Source organism: Cervus elaphus, chromosome 10 (genome assembly GCF_910594005.1).
Source record: "Cervus elaphus chromosome 10, mCerEla1.1, whole genome shotgun sequence".
NCBI classification, from domain to species: domain Eukaryota; kingdom Metazoa; phylum Chordata; class Mammalia; order Artiodactyla; family Cervidae; genus Cervus; species Cervus elaphus.
Window position 1 is genome coordinate 15,550,594 of NC_057824.1, and position 22,405 is coordinate 15,572,998.

Below are 22,405 nucleotides of genomic sequence, written 5' to 3' on the forward strand. Positions count from 1 at the left end.
AGCCCACATGTACTTAGTCCCCTGGGATTGGCACCAACCAGACAACTTGTCAAGAGCTAAGGTCCCCCAAGTGCAGGACAGAAGGGGCTTCCGCTCCCTGGTCTGTCCACCAGTGTCGCCACCTGCATCCAGGGGTTGCCTCCCAGCCAGAAGCTCCACAGGGTCCCTTCTGGTAACCACATGTCTGTCAGCTGTTCTAGAGACTGAAAGTGGCACCTTCTACTTGATGCAGACCTGGCTGTCAAGGGTGTGGCCGGAAGTGGGGTGGTCTTCACTCGCGAGGAGAGGCTGCAGGGTCATGCCCGCCCATGTGCCTGGCAGGCGCCTCTGAGCACAGGGCCCCAGGGCCCCAGGCCAACTGCACACAGAGCTTCTGCGTCCCTACAGGAGTGACAGACACAGGGGAGGAGGCTCCAGCAGGGGGCTGGCTGGAGGCCAGGGAGGGTGAGGGGTGCACCCGGACACCCCAGCACCTCGCTGAGTGCAGGTCCTGGCAGAGCATGTCCTGTCAGCACGCAGACTGCCAGCTGCAGCCTTTTCATCTTCATTACATAGTTTTCAAAGAGGTGACATTTTCCATTTTCAGGAAGTCCAAGTTACACTTTTTAAAAAAACTTTACAATTTTGCTTTTTGTGTTCTATCTAAGAAATCTTTTCTTCATTCAGAGATATAAAGAGTTTTCCAGGTCTGGTTATTATGTTTAGGTCTTGGATCCATTTCAAATTAGTTTTTTGGGAAAAGTGTGAGATAAGGGTCACACTGGCTCTGCTCTGGTCCAGGATCTGCCCCTGGGGGAGGTGGGCCTCAGACCCGTGAGGAAGCAGGAGCTCTGGGACCACGGGGGTCTCAGTTGTGGGAAGTCCATGTGGAGGTGTCTGCAGGGAGACACCGCCTTAAGCACTGCCTCAGAAAAGGGGAAATGACACCAGGAGCTGCAGGTCAGCAAAGTAGAAGGAAATGGGGACCAGCAGCACCAGCAAGTAAACAGACCCTCAGTGATAGCAGACCTTCAATGACTGCAGACCCGCAGTGCCCATGGCGCAGTCGCCATGGTGATGAGAGGAGTAAGGAGGATTTCATCAAGTTCCGCTGTCCAACCAGATGAACACATTTCTGTAGAGCAGTCAGACCCAGACAGGCTGACAGCCCCCTAGTAGCAGAGTGACCGAGTGCCCACCCAGGTCGCTTGCATGCGTATCTGCCGCCAGTGGGCCCCTCTGCTTCATGGGTCCGGGCTGAGTGGGCTGTTGAGGGAGGAGGTGAGACCACAGGTCCAGGCCGGAGCTGTATGGCCAGGCGAGGCTCGGGTGATACTCGCTCCTTGATTTGGCATTAAAGCTGCGTCTCCACCCTGGTGACAGGGAGAGCATGTGGTCACGGGTGCCAGCCTGAGACAGGTGCAGCGGGGAGCTGGGTTTCTGACGAGTCAGTTCTGTGCACCACAGCAGGGTTTCGCGGGGCGTGATGTGAGATGTGTAGCTCTCCCTGGATTACTTTGGGTTTTTTTTGGGCTGTGCTGCACAGAGTGGGGGATCCTAGTCCCCCGACTCGGGATTGAACCCGTGCCCCCTGCAGTGGAAGTGTGGAGTCCGAACCACTGGCCCACCAGGGAAATCTCTCCCTGCATTACTCTGGAAAACTAGTTTTCCTGGTTCTGAGCCTAAAAATAGTTTCTATGTTTCACTGTCTAGGATGTTAACAAACCCTGGTGCCCAAAGTGGCCCCACCTGTGTCTGCCCTGAGCTGGTGGTCTCTCCTGCAGCCACGTCTGGCCCCTTGAGGTCCCTGGGCCTCTGGTCTTGAGCTGGCAGGGCTGCTTGGGGCTGACAGGGCTCTGCCCTGGGGTCTGCTGAGACCATGGGCTCCTGAGGGTCTGGGCTGGGGTGCTGGTAGGCCCTCCACCACCATGGGGGCGGCAGGGGTCATGTGGCCCGGGCCCAGCTCCCCCTGGGCAGACCTCGTCTCCAGACCAGCAAGTCCTTAGATGCTCCACTGGTCCCTCCTCTGTGTCAGCGTGGGCTTAGGGGAACTGGCCCTTTACCCCTCCTGACACCCCCACCAATGCATTGTGCTTGGGGGTGGGCTGGTCAGCTGGGTGGGGCTCTGTTCTCTCTGTGGCTTAGCTGTGCCACGGTAAGTAAGGATGGGAGATGGAGGGTGAGGACAGGCCGGTCCCCGGGGGTCTGCCATCCTGGTGCAGCTGTGGGGCCACATGGGTGGCAAGCCCTCTGCTTACTGCCCAGTTCTCGACTGAGACAGCAGCAAGAGCTGGGGAGAAGCCCCTGGTGCACCATAGCCTCCATCGCGAAGACACCTCTGGGTCTGGCCCTGGGGGCTCCGCCCGCGTCCCGCAGCCCTTGAGAAGGTGCGGGGAGCAGCCAGCCCCATCCACCATCACATTGCCCTCGAGCCTGGTGCCTGCTCAGGCCCTGCGGGCAGCTGACAGGTGGCCGTGTGCTCAGAGCTGCTAGGCTCTGGGAGAAGCCAGCAGTCCCACCACTCTAGCCACACTCCAACTGCCCCCGTCATGATGCAGGGGCTTCCTGGAGCCACCTGCCCACGTTCACCCCAGGTGGCCCAAGGGCAGACCTCCCAGGTGTGGCTGGTGCAGTCCGCACCCTCACTGAGCCATAGCCTTGCCTTCTGGCCACTTGGGCTCCCGTGACCCCCGAGGCATCCAGAGAAACCCAGGCAGGATGCTTCTAACATGAAGGACCCCTAGGAGTGAGCAGCATCTGTTCCTCTGCACCCTCACATGTACACGTGCCATGCTGAAACCCAGACTGGCGAGCAGCAGAAGGAATGACGCTCAGTGAGAATCGTGATCTAGGAGACTGACTGGAGGACTGTCTGTGATGTGGTGCAGACGCAGGAGGCCCTTTGAGGGAAATGATGCAGCAGACCCAACAGCTCCCAGGCCAACTCCCGGACAAGAGTGAACGGTGCTCTCGGGCCTGAGGAGTCCTGGGATGAGGGTACCTGATCGCTTACTGGAGCAAGACCTCAGCCCACATGTGTTCTGGCCATTTCCCATTTCCAAAGATGAGTCAAAAGTAAAACAGTGTAAGCCTTTAGCCTGAAAAGTGTTAAAAAATTAGAAGAAAAGGAAGGAAAAGTGAGGAAGGCAGCCCAGGGAGGCAGGACACCTGCCAACTGAGCTCGGAGCCCCACAGTGGTCTCCACTCAGCTCCACGAATGAGGGAGCAGCAGGAACGTGAAGAAGGGTGATTAGGACGCAGGGTCCCACTTGAGAGCTGAGCTGAGCATGAGGCGGCCTGGTGGTGTCAGGACCCGCCACCCCTACCGCGGACGAGGATCGAGAGCGAGGCCCACAGACACCGGCATTGCCCCTGCTCCCCGCACACTTCCTCTGCCCTGCTCAGCCGAGTTTCCCAAGACCCCACGGCCGCCGTCTCCACCCCAAGAAGCAGGGCTGCACCTCGGGGCAGGTCTGCTTTATGCTCAGAGGCCACACGAACGACTGCATTTGGAAAAACGAAGCGTCTGAGATGCCAGGAGCTGGAGGGACTGGCTTGCCACATGGGCACAGGGCAGATGGCTCAGGAACCGAGAGCTGCAGTCCCGCCTGGGTTTCCTTGGCCACGGAGCTCGGAGGATGGGCCTCCTCCGTGAGCCCGGGGAAAGTGCTTGACCCACCCAGGCTTTGTCCTTGCTGACCTCACTCGGGTCTGGAAGACCCCCGAGTCCTGGGAACTCATGTGGAGGGACACTGTGTGTCCAAGAGGCTCAGAAAGTGATTTGTAAGGGAATCAGCAGCTGTCAGGAGAGAATCCGCAGCACTGACCGAAAGGTAACAGACTGGAAGTGTTGAGTAGCCTGAAGGCACAGGCAGAGAAAAAACTTGCCAGGGGCAGTCAGAAGCCAGAAACGGGCTGAAGCCGGTGGCTAAGAATGTGAAAACAGCTACTGTCAAAAATGAAGGGGCTTAAGACAGTCCTAAGTAAGAGAAATATGAAAATGCCAAAGAACTGGACGGTAACTTGAGAGTTTAAAAAGTATCATATAAAACAATTCACTGGATAGGCTTTTGACAAAACTGACACTGTAAAAGAAGGAGTCAGTGAATTTGAGCCAGGACCACAGGAGCTCTGTGAAGTGAGGCACTGGGAGAAGTGGACCTGAGCAGGGCCTAGGGGACGGAGCCAACCAGCCTGGCGGGCGAGTGACTTGAACCCCGGGAGGGGAGGGGGCGCAGAGGAACACGAAGGTACTTCTCAGTGATAAGAACTACACACAGATCACTGAAGCCTAGGAAATCTCAAAACAGGATAAACTTGAAGAAAGCCACACCCAAGGCACATTGAATCAACATGCTGAAAAACTGAAACAAATCACAGAGGCTGCCAGAGGGGAGAAGTCATGGCCAGAGGGCTGGCGGCTCAGGGCCCCCAGACTCCCCAGCAGAGACCCCAGAGGGCTGAAGGGAAGTCACCTGCCAGCAGCCTGTGTAAGAAATGTTAGAAAACTATGGAACACAAAGGGAAAGCGAGCGAGCAGGACACGCATGCCGGCAGGCAGGGGCTGGACACGGCAGCCTGTAGGCTGCTTAAATGAGTCAGTCACGCAGCATGGTCGCGGCTGCTGGAGTGATGGCTGCAAAGCTTTAACAGTGAGTGAGAACTTGCGGTTGTGATGGGAAGACCCCACTTAGCCAGCAGGGTTCCCTGGGGTCCTTTCTTCCCCTCGTTTCTGTTCCAAACCAGTTACTTTCCATCCGGAACGAGAGCCATCGCAGGGGCTCTGGGCGCCTCTGGACCCGTGAGGGCCACAACTCAGCATGGCGTGAGGCTTCAGTTGGTGTGGCTCCTGCAGCAATGACGCTGCACGCGCCTCCCCTGGCCTTGGTCTGGGACCCCATCGTCTCACTGGCTGTAACCCAAGCCTGGAGAGACAGACGCCAGGCCACCCCTGGGGGACCACAGTCTCTCCCACCCGCTCATGGCAAACATGGCTGGTCTGACTGGGGCACCCGAGGGAGGGGTCGGGCGGCTCAGCACATGTGGGGCTGGGACCCCGGGAGTCAGCTCAGGCCCTGTGTTTTCTGAGGGGGGGGCTTCTCCATCTTTGAAAAGGAGGATTGGAAATAGCCCCCCCACCCCTCCCTGCCCTGCCCTGCCACGCCACGCCAGTGTGAGCCCTGGAGAGAGGCCGTTGCCGTGCAGCCCTGGCGCTCCTAGCCAGAGCCGCGGGGCCACAGGCCTGGGTCCATGCGCGCGAGGACACAGCACAGCCCAGGGCAGCCTTTCGAGGTCTGGGGCTTTGAGTTCTGTGTCCTGAGGAGGCTTTGCTGGTTGGCCTCAGCCTTCTGCCCAATGACCTTGATGTCCCGGCTGCAGACTCAGCTGCAGGAGTGGTGTGGGGCCAGCGCCAGGGCAGTCCTTTCTCCTGACAGCTGCAGGAGGGCCAGGGCCACAAGCTGCCTCCATGACGGCCGGCGTCTGGCTAGCCTGCCCTGGGCGCGGTCCTCCGGCCACTGGCTCAGGCTCTCCAGCTTTGGAGCCCAGGAGATGAGGACACTCCCTCCTTGGCATGGCCACCTGAGTGGCCCTGACCGTTTGGGTGTGACAGGAGGGGCTCTGGTTGGGGGGCGAGGCAAGGCCCCGGTTGCTGGCCCACAGGCCACAACCAGGAACGCTCTGGCCCGGCAGGCTCCTGAGGCCCCGCAGTTCCAGCTGCATGAGGACTCGGCAGCCTAAGTCCGTGTGTGGCCCTAACAACCTCCGAGCAATGCCTAGCTTTCCCACCCCAGTCCTGCCTTGGTGGGTCCCCTGGGCCCAGAGACACCCCTCCCTGTCACTCCCCTGTGTGCCCAGCTGGGGGGCCTGACCCAGAGAATGAGGTTCACCAGAGCGTTTGGGGACAGAGGCCTGTTTCTAACGTGGCAGCAGGAGCGCCAAGGACTCAGGAGGCCGTCGTGGCACCCCTGTCCAGCACACGCTGGCCGTGACCCTATGCCGGCGGCCAGTGGGAAGATGAGCTGTGAGGTGCGACCCTGGGCCCAGGAGATGCCCCTCAAGGAAGGGGAGGGGTGCTCGCACGTGACATGCTGTGGCCAGAATCCCCAGGCAGTTACAATGTTACTCCAGCTGCGGGGAGCTCACTTAGGCTGGTGGGGGCAGCTCTCTGTCCCCAAAGCTGTAGTGATGTCCCCACAGCGATGTCCCCTGGGCTGTGGCTGATGTCATGGAGGTTAGAAAAAGCCGGACGTGGTGGGAGGTCAGGACAGGAGTCTGGGATGTGAGGTGTGTCTTTGCGTGGACCAGGAGCCATGGGGCTGGTGAGGGCCTGGTCCACGTTGGGATAGGAGGTCCATCCAGGCCCACAGCAAAAGCTGACCACTGGCCCTGCAGGGTCTCTCCTTGGCAGAGCATGGGGGTCCGAGGTGGGGGTGGTGCGCCTCCCTAAGTAGACAACAGGCCGTCCCTGGAGAACTCACAGAACCTTCCGGAACAGCTGTGCAAACTGAGCGTGGGAGGAGGTGCGAGTGCTCACATCCTCAGCCCTCTCCTGGGGAACAAACGGAAACAAACAGAGCCAGGGACCCTTGGGGTCGCGGGCGTGGAGACGAGAGCAACGTGCAAACCCACAGTACCCAGTGCCACGCCTGCAGAGGGCCGTGTGCCCGGGAGGCGGCCTTGCAGAGCCGGGGGCCATTGGTCCTCTCTGCTCTGGGCAGCTGAGGCCTAGCCCCAGGAGGGCAGCAGAGCAGGCCTCAGAGAAGAGCTGCAGCCTGGGCCTGTCCTGGGCACTGTGTGGGTGGGTGAAGATGACACTGGGACGTGCCTGGACCAAGGCTTCCAGGGCCTTGGGGGACAGAAGGTGAGTGCATGGCTGGCCTTTGAGAGTGACGTCCAGGACCACAAGTTGGCATGACCTTTCAGAGTCCAGCTCCGGCTCTTCTCTGCCCAGTGTCCCTGTGCCACCACCGTCTACCACTGTCCACCCAGGCAGCAGACCCAGAGCTGGGTGGAGACCCAGCCATGTGGCCTGGGAGCCACCTACCCCTGAACCCCCCAAGTCTGCATGGCCCCCACAGTGGAGGTGCCAGTGCCCTGGCCCGGGACACACTCAGCCAGGCCAGTCCAGTTAGACGGTCTTCATCCAAAAATGCCATGAGACATCACGTGCACTGGGAATAAACAAAGGCATTTTGAGGCTGCTGGGTCAAATGTCAACATAAATACCTTCCCAAATCCTATTTTCAAGTAGCTGAACCTTTCCACCTACAGCAGTAACCCAAACTTCCTTATTTTTTTGTGACATGGCCATTTGCTTTTCCTTACCACTTGCCAGAGCTGGGCTCAGATTTCTGGAGAGAAACTAGTCAGTGAAGCCTGAGGGATGCCAGGAATGCCCCTGCCACATTTACAGCCCTGAGAGGGTTCCAGTGGTCCCAGGTTGGTGAAAGCAGCTGAAGCAGCAACTCATTAATGCCCCCGCAGTCTCAAAAGTGATTCACGGTCACCCTGGTGACCATGCAGGCTGAGCAGACCCGGGTTCCTGCAGAGGCTATGTGCCGGGCGGGTCGTCTGAGTTGCCTCAGGAGCGGGACCCATGTTCTCCATTGGCAGAGGAAGGGGGAACCAGCAGTTGGGCATCCTGTGCCAGTGGAGGACCGTCCAGCGTGAGGCTGTGTCCATGCTGCCGGACCTCAAGAGTGTTTGAGCCTCTGCCTGAGCTGAAGTGTGTGCAGGGCAGGGATGTGGAGGAGTGCCCCTGGGCTCCTGGGGGTGTCCCTCCTCAGAGGCTGTTGGGAGTAAGGGTCACCGGCCAGCCAGGGTTTTGCCCTACAGCCAAGTCCGGAATAAGCTGTGGTGCATCCAGACAGTGAAGTATCAGTCAGCAGTGAGATGAGCTCTCCACCCACAGACAGACACAAGCAACCTCAGCTGCACATCACTAAGTAGAGACGCAAGTCTGTAAGGGTATTTATTCTCTGTACTCTTGGCTCAGTTTTTCTGTAAGTCTAAAATTGTTCTTAAAAAGTCGGTTGATTAAAAGCAAAGTAGAGCTTAAAATACTGGCAGCAAAAGCAGGTGGGTAGGGGAGGCCATGATGGCACATCGAAGCCACAGGACCATCATGGCGGCAAGGACAGGGATTTAGCATGTGCTCGCCTGAAAGAAACAGTATACTTGCTAATTAGGAGAGAGAAAAGAATGGAATGAGAAAAACCTCAGAGGAGAGCTAAACAAGGGCAAAGAGAAAACAAAGCTGTGGAAATAAGTGCAGGAGCTTTTCATTGAAAGAGCACCAGGCTGGCTGGGATAGAATCTGAGCATCATGAGTGACAACTCCCAAGGAAAGGACACAAATCCAGACTGCGAAATAGGAGACTACCACAGCTTGTTCCTTGACCAGGACGTCTGAAAGCAGATAAAATGGACAGATTCCAAGGAAAGTGTTTGCCATTAAAAAACCTACAGAAAACAGAGACCCTTCACATTCGGCAGCCACCAAAGTTTGTCAGTGGCCACACAGACCCTGCTCCGCCCACCAGCCCCTGCCTGGGCCGGGTGGGGATGTTGGAGCAACGGTTCCGTCCTGTCTTCGAGGGTGAGCGCGAGACCCGGAGCAGAGCCAGACACGGCCAGCGTGGACAGAAAACCACCGACGAACCTCACTGACAGTGCGAAAAACCCAGACAAAACGGTAGCAAGTGTACCCAGGAATGTGTTGGCATATACACAGCATGACTTGAGTTTGATTCATCCTAGGAAGGTAACTGACTGTGGTTGCATTTTTGCTAAACCTCACCCACTTATGACTAAAAATACCCAAAACAAAAAGCATAAAACTTCTAGTAAACAAGAAACAAGAGAACTTGGTAGACGCAGCCACAGTAAGCAACCAACCAAGCCACAGGCTCCCTCCTGCTGTGGGTCCCCTCCCCCCAGCGGTCCCATGGAGCCTGTGTCTGGGGCAGCTTGGCACATGGGCCCCCACGCCCAGGAGCAGGAAGATGGGGGCCCGGTCCAGGGGGCGACAGGGCCCTGCGGGTCCACCCCCCACAGGCGTGGCAGACGGGACATGGGAGCTGAGGCTCTCCGTGGCGCGGCTGCTCACCTGGAACAGAACCTGCAGGGCCCCGTGGACGATGCACATCCGCCGTCCGAGGAAGACGAAGAAGGGCACCAGAAGCTCCAGGAAGTGGTTGCTGAGCGTCTCGAAGCGGTGGAACCACCACGGGGAGCGGTGCAGGAAGTAGGCCACGGGGTTGGGCACTGGTTGTGTCTGTGGGCAGGTGGCGGCCCTGAGCTGCGCCCAGGGGACCCGCCCTCTGCACCCTGCCCCGTGCTCCCACTGGCGGCCCAGGAGGCCGAGGGGGCTCTGGGGCCGCCCTGGCCGGAGAGGCACCCCTCCAGCAGCTTGCACGGCTGAGTTGGCGCTCCTAGATTTCCTGTACTTCTGATGCCGACCCCTCAGGGACCCCCGAGGGCCCTGGTGACCAGGCGCTCAGAGATGGGGGGGCACCTGTGGTCACAGCGCTGAGATGCTCGGGCGCTGGCGAGCCCCCCGCGAAGGGACAGGGTGTGGGGAGGAGGCGGGACCGCAGGAGCTCACACGTGGAGTTCCTCTTGGAGGACATGTAGGCTGGGGGCGCGGGGTCCCGGCCCCATGTGTGTGTTCCTGGGAATGGCCTCCACATGTGTGCGGGGTGGGCGGGCGCGGCAGGTCCCCAAGGCCCGAGTGTTGACTCAGCCGTGGCGCCAGCGCCCAGGGCCCAGCTGACGGGCCCTGTCCTCCCCGCACACGCGGCCATCCGCAGAGGGGCCAGCTGTGCCGATCATGTGGGGCTGGGGTGGCCGCTGTGGACATCCAGCTGTCCGTGAAGGGCATGGTGCCGGGCGGGACACCAGGTTCCCGTGGCCCCAGACCCGGTGGACCCACAGCCCCACTGACTCGGAGTGTGCCTCTCCGTGTCTGTGCAGAGCGGGTCCAACAAGGGCGCTGGGGTCTGCTGTGCACTCCTCCTCTGGGGCCCTGTGTCCTTTGCACCCGCATGGCCCACACATGCACACATACAGACAGTATGGCTGCCACCCGCCATCAGAGGGAAGTGAATGAGTGAAGCTCGATCAGTCGTGTCCGACTGTTTGCAACCACATGGTCTATACAGTCCATGGAATTCTCCAGGCCAGAATACTGGAGTGGGTAGCCTTTCCCTTCTCCAGGGGATCTTCCCAACCCAGGGATTGAACCCAGGCCTCCCACACTGCAGAGGGAAGGGCTGGGCCAAAGATAAACTGTGCTCGCGGTGGTGACTCCTCCTGGACGCGGCTTAGAGCCCAGCGAAAGGAAGCGCTCCCCTACAGCTGCCTGTGCTCCCCGGCCCCGCGTGTGGCTGCGGCCTGACCCTCTCCCTGCCCATCATGGGTGTGACTCCCACGGGTTAGCTGTGAACGCTGAGGCGCCTGGTGTGCGGTGGGCACAGGGAGATGCCGGTCAGAGTGCGCGGGCCAGGGTGCCCTGGAGGGGTGTGGTGTCCCGCTGGACACAGGGAGGTGGGGGCTCCAAGTGCGACGCCCCAGGGGAGGGCCACCAACCCCCCGGGGAGAGTGTCTTCCTGCTAACTTCTCAATTGGACACGATTTCCAACTTACAGAGAAGTAGTTTAGTTGCTCAGTCATGTCTGACTCTGCAACCCCATGGACTGTGGCCTGCCAGGCTCTTCTGTCCATGGGATTTCCCAGGCAAGAATACTGGAGTGGGTTGCCATTTCCTCCTCCAGGGGATCTTTCCGACCCAGGGATTAAACCTGCGTCTCCTGCATTGGCAGGCGGATTCTTTACCTCTGAGCCACCAGGGAAACCCACAGAGAAGTTACAAGAACAGTAAAGGAACCCGGATGCCCAGCTTCCCAGATGTCCCCCTTCTTCTAGCCCCCTCCTCCTTGGGTAGTTTTCTGTGCCTCCTAACACTGAGCTGTGATGACCCTGTGTGGGTCTCCTAGGAGCACAGTGGCCATGACGCTCTTCTGCTCGTTGCCGATGACGTCCTGGTCATGAGAGCAGCCGGGGCCTGGGACCCCCATCTCCTGCCTCTCTAGGCCCCCATTTGGGCGCCAGGACCTCAACTCTGGGACCCCCATCTCCTGCCTCTCTAGCCCTCCATCTGGGCGCCAGGACCCTGACTCTGGGACCCCCATCTCCTGCCTCTCTAGCCCCCCATCTGGGCGCCAGGACCCTGACTCTGGGACCCCCATCTCCTGCCTCTCTAGGCCCCCATTTGGGCGCCAGGACCTCAACTCTGGGACCCCCCACCCCCTCGGAGGGAGCAGGCCGAAGCCGCCCCAGGGAAGGAAGACATCCCGCCTGACAGGTGGTGCCCAGACTGGGCGGGAATGACAGGGCTGGTTTGAGGAGCTCAGGCAAACGGGGCTGAACCGATGCCACTGAGGAGAAGGTTGTTCTGAGGCCAGATGCCCTCAGGTGAATCACGGAAAGACCGCAGCGTGGGCCTGAGCACGGTCAGCAGCAGCAGGGAGTCGGAGGGCCCGTCCTGAGGGGATGGTGGGCTCAGCGTGCACTCATGCCCCTACCCACCCTGGCCGCCCTGCTCACCTCATAGTGAAAGTCCATGCAGGTGAGGTCCCGCCAGCACCGGTCCCCTCGGATCTTGATCAGGCCCTGCAAGGATGGAGAGGACTGTGAGCCACCCCTGGACAGACATGCAGGGGTGACGCAGAAGGGAAACTGGGAACAGTGTTCCCGGAGGGAACATTCAGTGTCTCAGGAGTAACAGCAAATGCAGGAAAAAGAAACACCCTCCTTTTTACAACGTCAGTTCTTCCTGTGTTTCTTTAAAACCCACTTTTTAGACCCTGAGCATCATCACAGTAATGCAACCGTGAGGTTTTAGAAAAGGCCAATTCATAAAGCACTAGAACACAGCCTGACTTAGAAATGCATGGAAGATGGGGGAGGGACGATGTCCCACTGGGCCTCAGAGAGAGTATCCACCTGCCGCTGACACGACGGGAAACAGAGCACATGGGAGACCCCGGCACTCAGGGCACAGCATGCGGGAGACCTCGGGCTTAGGGACTCCTGTGCTGCCCAGTCCACCGGGCAACCCGCTGCAGAGAGGCGCTCCTGTGGGCAAGCTTCCTGGCAGCCCCGCTGGTCTCCCTGCCAGGCAGTGGCCAGCATGCTGCTCTGCAGTGGCCAGGAAGGCAGTCGGCTCCCGTGCCTGCCACACATCTGTTCACCTGCCCTTGGGAATCACAGCTCCACCTGACCCCCACGTGGTCAGAAGCCATCTGTCCCCTGGCAGGAGTGAGGCTGTTGCTTGATGTGGAGGTTCAGCCCTGATGTCTGTCTCAAGGGACAGCTGCCCTGGAAGGTGAGAACCATGTCACAGAGACAGCAGACTACACGGGAAGGCCTCTGGGACAGTTGAGGGCTCTGAGCCAAGAGTGGACAGTGTGAGTCGCCCAACTTGTGGCGGCCGCGCGGCCAGCATGGCGGGGTGCCTGCCCAGGAGACGAGACGTGCCCCACTCTGGCCTGGCCAGGAGCATGGCGCCCGCAGGATGGGCCGAGGGCACAGCCAGCTCCTGGCCTGGGCCCCTGTAGGAGGCAGGGATGCCATGGCATCCGGAACAGACACAAGAAACAGTGGAGCCCTGCGGCAGCCACACCAGTGGCTTCCATGGTGAGGCCAAGTGGCCGTGTCCTGGCTGAGCTCGCAGGCCGGGTGTGAGTCCGCCATGCAGCCCAGCAGTGAGTTCATACATGTGTCCTGTGGAGGCCGCAATGCCCAACTGTCCTGGGCACCATCCTCACTGATGGCTGTCCCGCACCCCCCTCACCCCGGGGGCCTGGGTGCCCCACAGTCAGGTGAAGCCATGCCTGAGGACCTGCTTGCTGTGTCTGCAGACTCTCAAGACAGGTCACTCTGGGGGGTGGAGTCGAGGCTCTGGAAATGGGGTTTTCTGAGATCATGGACGCACTGAGGAGACAGCTCCCAGCATGGACGCCCCAGACTCGGCTGCATCTGCATAGAAGCAGTGCTGCAGACCCCAGCATCCTGTTGGCCAGACGCCCCGCTAGCTCCTGAGGACAACGTGCCCGTTCACACGATGCTCCCCGTGAGCGCGGCTCCGCTCTCTACATCCCCCGGAACCCAAGAGTGGCACTCTTTGGAGATTCACGCCAGGCAGAGAAGAAAAAAAACAAAACAATTAAAATGTCACTCAAATTCTAAGCTGATATGAGACACTTAAAAATCTGAAATGTTCTTCTGGGAGCAGAGGATAATTATATTCCTCCCATCTATTGATTTCTCTCTACAATGCAGATGTCAGATTTTCCACGGATTTTTTTTTTCTTCCAGAGTAAGTGTCAAAGGAACAAAGCCTTCTTTGAGCCTTTTTCAGCCCAAAATTAATTCCAAAAAAATGGCACAGACAGGCCAGTAAGACACCAAGTGACCTGCAGCTGTCCACACAGCCCCTGCTCTCCTTGGGGAAAGGGCAAGTGCCAGGACCCTGGAACATTCTGGGGCGGCTGAGGGGGCCCAGGCCTCACCTCATGGGCAGCGGGTGGGGGCGGTGCCCAGGGGACGCAGAAAGGCTTCTCTCGGAAGCTCACAGGTCCCAGAACTCGCTTCTGAAAATCTCCCCCTTGGAAATGGGAGAAAGAAGGCCTTTGGCCACAGAAACAGCATCCCTTTCTTGATGCTACATCAGTCCCCCCACACCTAACTGGGTGGGGAGGGGGCTCCCAGGCCTGTGGCGGGGGGAGGGGTGACGGCCTCGGGTCTTGGGCCAGCACCAGCTCCGTCAGCACCCCAGTGTTGCACGTGCCCTGCATCCCGTTCTCCCCTCAGAGGCTCTGCTCCAGGAACCCTGCATTCATCTGTAAGCACAGGCAGCAGCCCTCTGCCTGCTCCTCCCACAAGTGGACACAGCCCACCTGCAGGTGTGGGAAGGGGGCTGGTTCTCCCTGGAGCAGGCCTGCTGGTCGGGGATGTGACCACAGCTGTGGGCATGCGGGCTGGGGTGCCTCAGTTCTGATCAAATCTGGCAGCACCCTGCATCTTCTCTGGCCGTGGAGATGACCCATGGGACCCCACATGCTCTGCGAGAGGTGGGGGAGCCCTGTGTCCAGACTCTTGATGATGCAGCATCTGAGGGTCACGGCTCAGCGCTCAGACCTCACCCTAGTGCACACGGGCTTGCTCGGGGTCTCAGGACTGAACAGTCCACATCTGAAGGGGTCCCAGCCAACCCAGGGCCACCACGGGCCCCTTCTCTCCAGGATGGGGCAGTGTCTGCTTTCAGATTCCCAGGTGGGGTCAAACAGAAATCTGCCCTCTGAGCTCACCAAGGCAGCACTCAGGTGGGGGGCACCGTGTCGGCCGTGGGGGACCTTCTGGGCTGAATGTGAAGGGAGGGAGGGAAACCGTCGGTAATGCTGGTGGGGGGCTCATCATGCCTCCTCCCCAAACCCCGAAAGCCTGTGAAAACTGCCTGGATGACCTGTGCCAGGGACAGACCTGCCAGAGCTGTGGAGCAGGTCGGGGGGACGGTCCAGGGCCCCCCACCACTTCAGGTCCAGGCACCACTGTCCTGCTGTGGCTGTTCAGAGACGAGGGATGGTGGTGGGGAGCTGCTGTGAGGGGGAGCAGCTGGACAGAGCCCTTGGATAGTGCTCCTCAGAGTCCCAGGATGCCTCCCAGGAGCTGGGGTGACAGACTGCAGGCTCTGCAAGGAAGTGGCCGAGATGCCTACTTGATTTGTTCTTGGTGGGAGGGGCGTGTTGCATCCCTGTGTTTCTTTTATTACGTTAATAAGATTTTACTGCAGGGATTGACTCCTGGAGAGGAGGTTCTTCCTACTGAGCATCTGCTCTTCTTTGCTGAAAAGGCACTCAAAGCTCATTTTCTCCTTCTACACAGACACCCAGTGATTTCGGCACTGTTTGCAAGATTGACTTTCCTTTCCCCTTGACCTGACTTGGTACCTTGGCTCAATGTCAGTTGACAGCAGAGGTGGGTCTCTCTCCAGACTCTCCTCTCCTCCACGGATCTGTTTTTCTAGTTTAGATCAACATCATACTTCAGCTTTAAATTAACCTTAAGAATCAGGAAAAAAAAAAAAAGAATCAGGAAGTGTGAGTCCTCCAACTTTGTTCTTTTTCAAGATTCTTTTTATGTGAATTTTAGAATCAACATGTCTTTTCCTCAAAAAAGCCCACTGGGCTTTTTTGATAGAAATTACCCTGAATTTATATATACATCCAGGTGAAAAAGACATCTTGAAAATACTGAGTCTTCTGCCCTGTGAGTGGGGGACACCTGTTTGCTTACCTAGGTCTTTTACGTTCATATCATCAATGTTTTGCAGTTTTAATGCATGTCTTCTATATCCTTAATCATTATTATGAGGCATTGGAGTTTTCAAGCAATGACCCATAGTATTTTCAGAATTTTATTTTCAAATGTCTTCTTTATAGCATATGATGGACCATTCATTTTTCACATCGGCTGTATCCTGCAACCTTAATAAATTAATGTATTCACTTTGGTAGCTGCTTTTTAAGATTCCCTGGGTTTTGTATAATCATGTTTGTGAATGTTTCACTTCCTTTTTTGGAATCTTCATGCTTTTATTTCTTTTTCCTGTTTTATTGGACTTCAATGCAGTGCTGGAGAGCAGCACCAGAAAGAGACAGCAGGCCTGTTTAATCACGGCGCGGGAGCCCCGCCCGAGACGACCTCGTGTGGGCCCCTCTGTGTGCCCTATGCTGAGACGCAGACAGCTCTCCAGCTCCATTCTGCTGCTGTAGTGAACTGCATTTCTGAGGTAAGACACGCCTCTCTCATGGCCGAGCTCGATTGGCTGATGTTTTGCTCGGAGTCCCCATGTCTCTGCCCGTGAGGGATGCTGGTCTGTTCTTCTGCATTGGCCTCCTCGGGTTCTGCTGGTCACGTGAAAGGACCTGGGGCGTGGCCCCGCCTCAGCTGTTCTCCAGGGTGTGTGTAGGACTGCCTTACTCCTCTTCAGATGTTTGATGTCACTGCTGAAGCCATCTGCGCCTACACATTCTTTCTGGAATGGTTTTTTACATTTTGTTACAAATCCAATTTATTTACCAGATAGGAAGGAAGCCCTTTCAATTTCCTGTTTCCTTCTGTCTCAGTTTTGGTGAGCTACATTTGACAAAGAATTTGTCCATTTCATCTGTGTTGTCAAATTTACTGGCCCAAAACTTTCAGAATAGTCCAGGTGACTTTATGGCTGAGTCTCAGACAAAACCGCCTTTATCTGAAGAAAGTGTCTTCTTGTGGGCCTTCAATCACAGCTGGCCCTGCTGCATCCTGGCCTCAGAACGGTGGGTCCTGGGGGCATCTCTTTCTCCAGTTTAGATGCAGCTTTTGTGTGTTAACCAGACAGGTGTGGTTTGCACGCAAAGAGCGTGGGGATCCCAGGGTGTGTGTGCAGGTGTGAGGCTGGAGTTGCGGGCGGCACAGGTGGGCAGTAACCAGGCCCAGGCCGCCCTCCACAGCCTGCAGGCACGCGGGTTGCCCGGTACAGACAGAAAAGCACATCCTCGTGCTGCCCCGGGGCGGCCCGGAGGCTTGTCCGCCTGCCCAAATTATCTGCAGCCTCCTTTCATGCTGCGACCCCTCCATTTACTTCATGGAAAAACCACCTGCATCAGGGACTTCCCTGCTGTCCAGTGGTTACGACGCAGTGCTTTCACTGCTGGGCCCCGGTTCAGTCCTTGGTCAGGGAGCTAAGATCCTGAAAGCTGTGTGGCATGGTCAAAAAACCCCAAACACAGCAACGGCAACAAAACACAACCCGCTCCGGCCATAGCAAAGATGCAACTCTCGGTGAGAACTGCTGACTTTAGCGGTGATGCTGCTGTGAGAATTTAGGGTCCTAAGATCTTAACTCTTAAAATGTGAAGCAATAATAAAAACAATGTGGTACCTGAGGAAAGGTAGTAAAAGATGTTGGAAAACCTTAGAGAGAACTCGCAGGAAAAGAAAAGCCACGCTAAGAACCTAGTTAGTGCGGTGCAGGCCGACAGGCCCCCCCCCCTCCCCGGCCCACACTGCCCTCCCCCAACATCCACAAGCAGGGTGCCCCCACTGACGTCCAGCAGCAGACAGGTTCCTATGGCCCTTGCTCTGGCGACACTGCGTCTTCTGGCTGCCGTCCTCGTGGGCCCTGGACATCCCTGCGAGGCAGCCCCTGCCCCAAAGCAGGCTCCTACAGGAAGAGGGCCCGCGGCCCCCACCTGTGGTGACGCCCCTGCCCCCCGGCTGCTATGGGGACAGTTTGGGGCCGTCATGTCACCTCCACGTCCGCGGAAATGAAAAGCAAGATAACTCGCGACGCACAGGCCAGGCCTGCAGTCTGCGGGGGAGACAGGCGGGAAGCGGCAGCACCAGCGGGCTGCTGGTCAGTCTTTCCCAGGCTTGAAGGGCATGGCGTCACCTGCTGCTCTGCCCAGGAAGGCCCGGCCCTGGGGTGTGCGGGGCGCTGCTCTCTGTGGGGCTGATGGGCGCCCAGCGCTGGGAAGGCTGTGTGCACACCCGCCTGTGCTCACGCCTGCCCAGACCTCTCCCTCTCCTGAGCGACCTGTCGTCAGTGGGGGCTGCGTCCTTCCCGGGCTCCACGCGGAGGCTCTGCCCGCTGTGGTGAGTGAGCCCCCAGCCTGTGGCTTGCCGTTTTTCAATGGTGTCTTTTGAAGAACTCAAGATTTTACTTGTCCAGTTTACCCATGATTTTTCTTTAACGGTTAGTGGTTTCTGTGCTGTGAGCAGTCTTGGCCTCTCCCAGGATTGAGGGTGTTCTACATTATCTGCGAGGGGTGTCTTGGTTTTATGTGTTTGTGCACTTCAAACCGCCTGTCGTGGGAGGTGTGGTGGGGGCGGGGGTTCGTGCACCCAATGGACACCCAGCACCTCTGGTGGAAGCTCCCTTCTGTCCTAGCCAACCTGACTCGCTGCCTTGTCCAAACATCAGCTGCGCCTGACGTCAGTGTGGCGCCGTCTGCACGTGCTGACCCGCCCGTCGTCGCAGCCTCGCCAGTGCTTCCCTGGCACCTCGAGGGCCACGGTCCCTGGAGCGTCCGGGACCCACAAGCAGCATGAAGCCGACTGCTTTACTCCCACTCAAGACTCGGTCCTGGGCATTTCCGTGCTCACCAAACAATCAGTTTACCAATTTTAAAAAAGAAACCTCTTCTGGGATTATGTTGGGGCTGCATGAAATCTATTGACCGGTGTGTGGACAGATGACTGCTGGCCACGAACAAGGAAGACCTCCTTGCCCAGGGCTCCTCTAAGCACCGTCTGGGGGTTTTCAGGGCCCAAGTGTCACACTTCTGTGAACACTTCCTAAGTATTTTATGGTTGTTAGGGTGTATCTGTAACTTTGTTTTCTGACAGTTTTTGCTAGCAGATGGAAACACTGGCCGCTTCCTGCACACGGGTCAGCTTCACGCCCTAGTTCTGCGGCCCTTGTGATCATCCATGTGTGGGATGAACACAGGTGATTTCACTTCCTCCTTCCAGTCCTCAGGGCTTTCATCACTTTTTCTTTCTTTAAAGACAAGTGAAGATCTTCAACACACTGCCGAGTAGCCATGAGGAGCGTGGCCAGCACTGCCCTGTTCCCAAGCTTACAGGAAAAAACATTCAGTCTTTCTGATGTCAGCTGTAGGCAGTTTGTATAGTTATCTTTTGTCAGGTTGAAGACGTTTCCTTCTATTTCCAGTTTGCTAAGAGCTTTTTTGTTAATTGTGAATAAGTGTTTTAACACTGATGCGTTTTCTACATCGAATGAGATGAATATGTCGTCTGATCTCTTTCTTCCTTACGTCTGGCAATGTGGTGAATTACCTTGGACTGCAAGGAGATCCAACCGGTCAATCCTAAAGGAAATCAGTTCTGAATATTCATTGGAAGGACTAATGCTAAAGCTGAAACTCCAATACTTTGGCCACCTGATGTGAAGAACTGACTCATTGGAAAAGACCCTGATGCTGGGCAAGACTGAAGGCAGGAGAAGGGGACGACAGAGGATGAGATGGTTGGATGGCGTCACCGACTCGATAGACATGAGTTTGAGTAAACTCTGGGAGCTGGTGATGGACAAGGAGGCCTGGTGTGCTGCAGTCCATGGGGTTGCAGAGTCAGACATGTCTGAGCGACTGAACTGAACTGAATTCACGTCCCACCAGCCTTGCATCCTGGGAAACCCGTGTGGACCTGACCCCTCCATGTACTCTGGACCACCTGCTGACCGTTCCTTGAGAGTTTCTGTTGTGCCCTTGAGGAACAATGCTCTGGAACCTCCCTGTCTGAAATATCATTGTCCACTGGCCTCAGGAGTGCGCTGGGAAGGGTTCCCTCTCGTGTTCTCTGAATGAGCGTGTGTGGGTTTGTATCGAATCTTCCTTAAATATTTGACCGCACTTATCAGTGGCGTGGTCTGGGGTTTTCGGTGGGAGGTGCTTTCTGTGTGTTTAATGACTCAGTTTATACGACGATTCAGCCACGCTGGCCCTCGCGAGTCAGTGCTGGACACCCACCTCTGAGTCCTCGAAGTGCCCACTGCCCGTGCACGAAGCCGCTCATGCTACTTCTAACGGCTCTCTGACGGCTCCTCGGGCTGTAACGCACGGTGTGATGTGGATCCTCGAGATGCTGGCAGAGACCAGGATCATCTGGGCTACCTGATGGGCTGGTCCGGGGCGTGTAAGGGACCGGGTCTGCCCAGCTTCCACGGACAGACCCCTGCTGCTGCCCCTACTTTGCATCAAGCCAGCCCTGTCGCTCTGCTTTCCTACAAAGGACGGCGAATAACATCCAGTGTACAGACAGAATCAAGTAATTACACCTTTTAGTGCACCTGATAATCTTTTATCCAGCTGGTGCTCACTGTCAATCAAAACGCCATAAAAGGTGCTTTACCACATGCTAATGATTCACCGCCTCTGGGTCGTGTGGGAGTTTGCTCAGCAGCGAGCTGTGCTCCGTGGCCCAACGGCTCTGCCACCCCGGGCTCTGCACCCGCTCGGCTGGGCTCCAACCCGGCCCTGGGCTTCAGTGCCACACGCGAGGCTGCCATCCTAGGAGGTCCTGACACACGCCTTTGAAACACTGCGTACATTTTCATGCTTTTTAAAGCCAGCTGACAGAGAAGCCAGAGTGGAGCCCTGGGTGGACAAGGAACTGCTAAGACAGATTTGAAGCTAAGAACGCCTGTGCTCTGTCAGGACAGCACGTGGTTTCCTGTTTCATCAGAGGGCCCAGTGAGCCACGCCCACTCTCCAGTTAAGTGTGAATGAGGGAAGCACTGCACTCACCCTGGAGTCTGGACACACAGTCAACCGACGCAGGGTTTCCCAATGCCGCAGCCATTCCTACCCGATTGGTCAGGAGCCCGCGCCACCCCTCTGACCCCCACCCCACGGAGCTCATCCCCAGCTTGACACCTGGTGTCGGGGGTGGGGCTTTGTGAGGAGCTTGAACATGGTGCCTCGTCCTGGGGGCACACCGTCCTGCTGGAGGGCCAGTGCTGGCTGCGGCCGGCAGGAACGAGGGTGTCGGACACCGAGGGCCTGGAGGACACCGTGTTGCAGGGACGCAGCCCCTCTCATGTAAGATGCCCTCGATTAAATGGAACATGGATGAGGAGGGGCGTGGAGTCCCTCCGAGTCACAGTGGCTGCTGACGCCTGGAGAACTGCGGCTCTGAGGGGGCCGGCAGGGCCAGGGGGCAGGGACGCGCCCGCCGAACGGGCCCCACTCCCCGCAGGCGCGTGGTCGCCCACGAGGAACAGCTTAGAGCAGACAGACGCCAGCCTGTCTGGATGGTGTGATGCAAGCGGAAGGAGCAGGGCAGAGGTGGGAGGCACCGTGCAGAGCCGCACGGCCTCTGCCTGGTGAGCCCCTCACTCCTGTTTTAAGCTTCTGGAAGCTGGCAGGTGTAGCTGAAACCGAGACGTGCTCTTCTGCCGGCCGCGTGGAGGGCAGGGGCCTGGCCCGAGGGCTTCGAGGAGCGTGTGGCAGGAAGGGGGACGCTGAGCACCCAGCCTTCGGGAGCGACACCAGCCACACGGGCAGGTCGGGAGGAGACGGGAGGCTTCCCTGGGGTGGGGTCGGACACTCCACACACCTAGGAGGGCTGGGGGCAGGAGTGACGGGGGCCTCCCCAAGTGTCGTTTGTCCCCCGAGCCTTGGGGGAGTCACGGGCTCAGAAACAGGCCTGTGGACCTCAGGGAAGTGGCAGGAGGGCACGTCCCTACCGGATATTAACAGGAGAAGGTTGTACTTACCGCTCCGAGCATGATTCTGAAAATCAGCCACCGGAAGCCCCACACGACGACCCGGGACGTGGGGGTGCCCTTGGGCAGCGCAGACAGCGTCCAGAGAGGGCAGAGGAAGATGCCCAGGAAGCCGGTCTCCAGGAGCTGGGACTCCCACCCTGAGGAACAGAGAGCGAATGAGTAGCAGCTGCCCGGAGCACCCGTGGCAGAGCCAGGCGGGATGCAGCCATCCTCGGGGAGGCCACGGGCGCGAGGGGCGGGCGCCGGGTGTGAGGTGCTGATCGCAGAGCAGACCGCGATCCCAGCAGCCCTGGTGAGGGGGAGCTGGCTGGGGGTGGGGGATGCAGGTCCAGGCCCCGCCAGGTGGGGGCATGGTCGCCCTTCCCGCCGGGAGCCTGTGTGAGGGACGCAGGTGTGGGCAGCGCTCCTGAGTGCCCAGTGTCTGTAAATGTCTTCCTCAAAACCCAGACAAACCTGAATGAATTCTGAACCCCAGCCTTCAGGGCTGGGGGTCTGTGCTGCTCGCTCTGAGAAGCACCGAGTGTTCAGAGGAGAAACGCACAGATACGCCGCCGCCAATGAGTAAAGCACCAGCCAGGGCAGATGGAGCTGGTGGGTTTGTGGGTTTTCCCTGCACAACTGTTTGAAACTCGGCAGTTTGAAACTTTTCCTAGTAAAATATGCAGGTAGAAATCCCATTGACTCTCACTCACTTTGTGGATTTCTGAAACTCAGTTCTCCTCTTAGAAAGAAGCAGGCGAGTTTGCTGCAGAGCGGCACCTGGAAGCAGCGGTGCAGGTGTTGGGGGGCAGCCCCGCCCGCCTCGGCCGAGCCTTCTGGGCTGCGGGCTCTGGGGACGGCAGCGTGCACTCCGCGCCGTCTGGAGGTGACTCCAGAAGCAGGAGAAGCCTGGATGGTGCCGGGGAGGCATGCCCTTAGGTAGGAGCTGAGCAAGGTGGGCCCCAGAGCCCTGAGGGGGCCCTGTGATCAGGAGAGGAAAGCGGAGCCCAGGGTGACCGGCCAAGGGGAGAGGGACCCACTGGCCCCCCGGAAACTGCAGCCAGGACAGCAGGAAGGGTCTTCCTTGTG

The 22,405-nt window shown here is 58.0% G+C and overlaps 1 protein-coding gene and 1 long non-coding RNA gene across 4 annotated transcripts in view; both read right to left on the reverse strand.

The window, feature by feature from the left end:
- LMF1 (lipase maturation factor 1) overlaps positions 1-22,405 on the reverse strand; it is a 51,096-nt gene that overhangs the window by 3,096 nt on the left and 25,595 nt on the right. For all 3 annotated transcript variants that reach the window (XM_043915800.1, XM_043915801.1, XM_043915798.1), the window contains exons 4-6: positions 21,326-21,474; positions 11,587-11,652; positions 9,089-9,256 (exon numbers count right to left, since the gene is read on the reverse strand). In XM_043915800.1, the coding sequence (XP_043771735.1) occupies positions 9,089-9,256; positions 11,587-11,652; positions 21,326-21,474 (383 nt within the window). The remainder of the gene's footprint in view (positions 1-9,088; positions 9,257-11,586; positions 11,653-21,325; positions 21,475-22,405) is intronic.
- On the reverse strand, positions 19,872-21,319 carry LOC122702230. Its single transcript, XR_006343201.1, has 2 exons — positions 20,484-21,319; positions 19,872-20,204 (listed from the first exon to the last, which is right to left on the reverse strand). It is a non-coding gene; the product is annotated as an uncharacterized LOC122702230 (long non-coding RNA).